Source organism: Fulmarus glacialis, unplaced genomic scaffold (assembly GCF_000690835.1).
Source record: "Fulmarus glacialis isolate BGI_N327 unplaced genomic scaffold, ASM69083v1 scaffold19211, whole genome shotgun sequence".
Lineage (NCBI taxonomy): Eukaryota > Metazoa > Chordata > Aves > Procellariiformes > Procellariidae > Fulmarus > Fulmarus glacialis.
In genome coordinates, this window is record NW_009191099.1 from 3,848 (window position 1) to 8,284 (window position 4,437).

The window sequence follows — 4,437 nt, forward strand, 5'->3', positions numbered from 1 at the left end:
CCGTCCTGCCTGGCTGTTTGCATAGCTGGAGTGAAGGCTTGTTTACAAAGAGGCTGAAATTGGAGGAGGCAGCTTCATCCAAGCCATGCTGAAAGAGGGGTGGGAGGAGGACAGGACAACACTGTGGTTCTCGGCTCTGACCCATAAATCTCTGCTTAGGACTTAAAGCCAAGTCAGGAGTCAGCTCTGCACCTCCTTCCTGCTCCAAGCCATGGATAGCAGCCCCAGTGAGAGCCGTGGCCGAGGGGCCTGGGGATGGAGACTGCCTGGGCATTTGCTCCCTGCCCCATGCTTACCCATGTGAAGAGGGCAGTGAGACTCCGTCCCGTCCAGTCGAAGACATTAAAGAGCAGGAAGCAGGAGACAGGGATGAAGTAGAGACCTGCAGAAGGGGGAGAAGGTCACTGACGAGCCCAGGGTGCCCCAGGCCCTCCCGTCAACTGCACGGAGGCTGTCTTTCAGGTCTAGGTCCTCCTGGTTTCCCACTAACAGCTGGAATGGTCTCCCAGCCAGGCCGGTGTCCACATCCAAACCATCATGCACAGAGGTTTGCTCTTCCCCTCAGGCATACCTACTACTTCAAGCTCCACTTTCTTTTCTCCCATTTATCTTGTTCCCAGTTTCCTCCTACCCCAACCCATCCCTGGCCACACTTACCCCATCTGTTTCCCTCTCCGAGGACAGTGGACACCTTAGCTGTGATGGAAGGAAAGACGGCAATGGTGACAGTGAAGACGAAGCAGACAGACACAGCCATGACCCAGAGCTAGGCAGATGAAAGAAAGAGGCTAGTACCACATAGGGCAAGAGGCCAGTGCGGGGCTGGTCTCCTCTCCCCGTGCTCTCCTACACCTGTGCCCATTCCCTGATACGAGGGGCAGGGCAGGGGTTGCTGGCAACTCACAGACCTTCTTAAAAATAGTAATGACCGAGGGCTTCTCATCAGGGTTGTGGATAGGAATGATCTTTGAGTTATTCTGCTCCATGCCATTGGGTTCGTCTGCAGGGAGAGACACAAGTAGGGCATAGCAGACCCCGGAAAGCTGACATCTAATTTAGTCCTTCTGTCTCATTCTTCCTCTCAGCTCTTCCTCTTTTTCCTTCCTCTTCCTCCTCTCAGCCCCTCACCTTTCTTAATCAGGTCTCTCTTGGTCTCCAGCTCTGCATTGTACACACGGTACTCTGTCTTGTCCTTCATGGAGTAGTATCGGAAGAAATCCTGCGGAGAGACAGCCACAGATAACTCATTCATGTGTGAGGAAAGAAGGCTGCCAGGGGCTGTGTGGTAATAGCAGATATGGGTGATACAGGCAAATGCAATACGGGCAAAGTATTCCTTCCACTTATGTCAGATACTGATACTTTCCTGCTCACCCAGGGGCTCATTTCCACAGTACCCCAAGGATACTGGGGTATCTGAGGTGGGAAGTATCCTAGAGAGCTCCTTCAGGACAGGGGAGAACTTGCCCTGACCCAGGAGGTGGAGGCTGGTAGGAGACAAGGCTGGGGTGCTAGTGGGCCACAGTCCTTGCGCTGTGATGCGCAAAGGTCCCATGTCCCCACACCCTTCCCCACCAGGACGACAAAGTCTCACCATGCGAGGCAGAAGGATGTAGGAGAAGATTGCCAGCACAATCGCCACACAGGCTGTGGAGAAGTAACCGATGAAGCTCTCAGGTTGCTGGGCGCCAACTGGGAGCACAAGAAGGGAGGAGATGGGAGGGAAAAAGGAAGACGACGAGGGCTGAGAGGAGCGAGGCCCTGCTGCCATCTCCCACCCAACTCTACAGCATGCCCCAGCAGATCCTGTTGACAGCAGTGCTCTGGGAAGGCCTTGTCATCCACAGGGCAGGGATTACTCACTGGCAATACTGAAGATCATCGCCAAAGCGGCAAAGGTGCCCGCCAAGCCCTGCCCACTCATGATGGGAGCTGTGTAGCTGGCAGGCAGGAGCCCTGCCAGCCCAAAGAGGCTGCTCTGGAGGATGGCGCCGAAGGCTGCGAAGGGGAAAGATCACAAATGAGAAACCAAAGGCAAGGATGGACTGCACCTCTGCAGGGAGCTGAGGCCCCTGCCCTGCAAGGCAAGGCAGGTCCCCCTCCTCCTTGGCTTTCCCGCAGTGAGGTTCATGCTTTTCTTCCAGAGAGATCAGCCCTAGCCATGGGGCTGTGCCCCTTTCCTTCCCCATGCTGCCTCACTCACAGTTGATGAAGACGATGCTGACCATGGTAAAGACGAAGAAGGAAAGAGGCTCCATGGTGACCTTCACCATGATCGCGGTGATTAAAAACACCAGCCCAATGGCCACCAGGCTGCCCGAGATGCGGATCTGCTGGGGAATCCTGCAAGAGAGGATCTCAGTGAGGAAAACCCACCTCCCGAAAGCCTGTGAGGCTGGGGCCAAGCTCTCCCATGGGAATCCCAGCCAAACCCCAGCACAGGAGACCAGTGTTTTGCCTTTGACTTGACCGAACGGGCTGCGGCTTGGCTCAGTGCTGGGGCAGCAGGACAGGCCAGGGCTGGGTGGCCCTATGGGGGCTGGCAGGGACAAGGACAGGGCAAGGCTCACCGCTGGTGGATAAAGGAGTTGAGGCAGGTGAAGGCGAGGAGGGGCACCATGGCGCAGAGAGTCATGAAGTTGTCAAACATGGACTGCAGGTAGGAGGGGGACAAGGCAGCCTCACTAGTTTGGTTCCAGAAGTGGCCCATCTCCTCCGGGTCTGCAAGACGGCTGATGAAATACTGCAAGGGAAGGACCCTGGTGGGGCCAAGGCGCTGCGAGGCCTATGCCCAGCACACTCAGGCCACTCTTGTCCCCCTCCAGCCCCGTGCCCAGCCCTCCTGCCACCTCAGTGCCACTCGTCCCACCCAGGTCACCCATGCTTCTGTCTCCTGTGTGCAAACGCGGGGGCTCTATGCTGTGTCATGCTGCCACACCTATACCATGGTCCCTAGACGTGACAGGGGACGATTAGTGTCATGGGCAGCAGCGGGAGGGAAGCCCTCACCTCCCTGGCAGTCATGAAGAAATTCCATGGCAGCAGCGTTCCCAGGCCGAGGATGAAGAAGATCAGCCAGACAGCCTTGTACCTGCAGAAGGGACAGAGCGGTTTGGAGCTGGGCAGGGCAGGGGACAGGCATCGCTTCTGACTCTCCCTGACCCTGCAGTGGGAGGCACCAGGAGGAGGAGGGAGGATGAAATTTATTGCCCTGTTCCTGCCCCTGCCCCACAGCCCTGCTAGCCTGGCCTGCCAGAGGAGATGTGGCACCGCAGAGGGGCCGTGGGAGGTCCTCCCCGGGAGCGTAGGAAGGTGGGAGGAGGCTGGCTGCTCCTCGGCATGTGGCACCCAGATGCACAGCGGCCGTCGCCAGAGCTGGGAGGGAGTCACGCTCCCCAGGCATGTCCCAGCACCAGGGACTGTTTACAGCCCATTTGCTATGGAAAAGCTGACGGAGAGAGCACCTCAGGGAAGGGACAGCTCGATAGCCCAGTGAGCATGCAGGAGAGGGGGTCCCCCAGATGCTGGGTTCCCCTGTCCTCCCTCACCTCCTGGTATCCTGGATGTGCCCCCACACCTACACCAGAGGCCGGCATTACCTATCTTGGGGCCCGTCTCTTGCTGTCATCTTGTGCGGCAGGAGTCAGCACAGGTCCCAGCAAGTCTCGTGGCTGCTCTCCGTCTGGAAAGCAAGCAGAAGATTTTATGGGGGAGTGAGGGATGCAGGCCAGGCAGGGACAGTGCTGGTTTTAAGCCCCTGGCTGTGCCACCAGGTAAGTGCTCCACAGTACCAGGAGCCAAACAGAGCCAGCAAATCATGAGAGCACAGCGCAGCAGCTTTGGAAACCTGCGGCTCAGAGTCCTTCAGCTAAGGGGCTGTGACACCAAGGGGGACACTGAGGGGCTGGCTGGGGGACACCAAGCCTTCTCTCCGAAAGGGAAACCACTTTCCTGAGATGCCCAGGCTGCTCAGCGCCAGCTGCCCAGCTGCTCCATAGCAGGCTCTTAAGGGATTTGTGAGCCTGCAGCTCTCCGTGCCCCCAATCCTCGGGCTGTGAGCGAAGCATATGCGCAGCGGGCTATGTCCACCCCCGTTGCGCTCTCCCACCTCCCTCCAACGCCTGGGGCACGGCGGCACAAAAGACACATTTAATTCAGCAGCCTCTCCAGCCAGAACCACACAAACCCCCATTTCCAATTCCCGCTTCCCTGGGGCTCTCGCAGCCCTGTCCTGGGTCACCTTGGAAAGCCAAGGGCGTCCCTGGCACTGCTGTCCCTCCCCGGTGCCCACCGCTCCTTTTCCCCCATCACCACCTACCCGGCCCTTGCCACCACCCTGGCGTTGCTCTCCCCACAGACAGCCCCAGAGACGCAGCCCTAGGACCCCCGAGAAGGGACCTTCCCTCCCCGGTCCCCCCCGCTTCCTGGGGCAGAGCG

General features: G+C 58.4%; 1 protein-coding gene across 1 annotated transcript in view; it reads right to left on the reverse strand.

Moving 5' to 3' along the window:
* Window positions 1-3,684, reverse strand: part of SLC29A1 (solute carrier family 29 (equilibrative nucleoside transporter), member 1) — a 6,135-nt gene extending 2,451 nt beyond the window's left edge. Inside the window, exons 1-10 of the mRNA XM_009586568.1 lie at window positions 3,600-3,684; window positions 3,010-3,091; window positions 2,571-2,743; window positions 2,204-2,343; window positions 1,864-1,998; window positions 1,595-1,692; window positions 1,129-1,219; window positions 909-1,000; window positions 658-766; window positions 297-382 (exon numbers count right to left, since the gene is read on the reverse strand). Of these exons, the coding sequence (XP_009584863.1) occupies window positions 297-382; window positions 658-766; window positions 909-1,000; window positions 1,129-1,219; window positions 1,595-1,692; window positions 1,864-1,998; window positions 2,204-2,343; window positions 2,571-2,743; window positions 3,010-3,091; window positions 3,600-3,628 (1,035 nt within the window). The 5' untranslated portion in view covers window positions 3,629-3,684. The remainder of the gene's footprint in view (window positions 1-296; window positions 383-657; window positions 767-908; window positions 1,001-1,128; window positions 1,220-1,594; window positions 1,693-1,863; window positions 1,999-2,203; window positions 2,344-2,570; window positions 2,744-3,009; window positions 3,092-3,599) is intronic.
* Window positions 3,685-4,437: the final 753 nt, after the last annotated feature.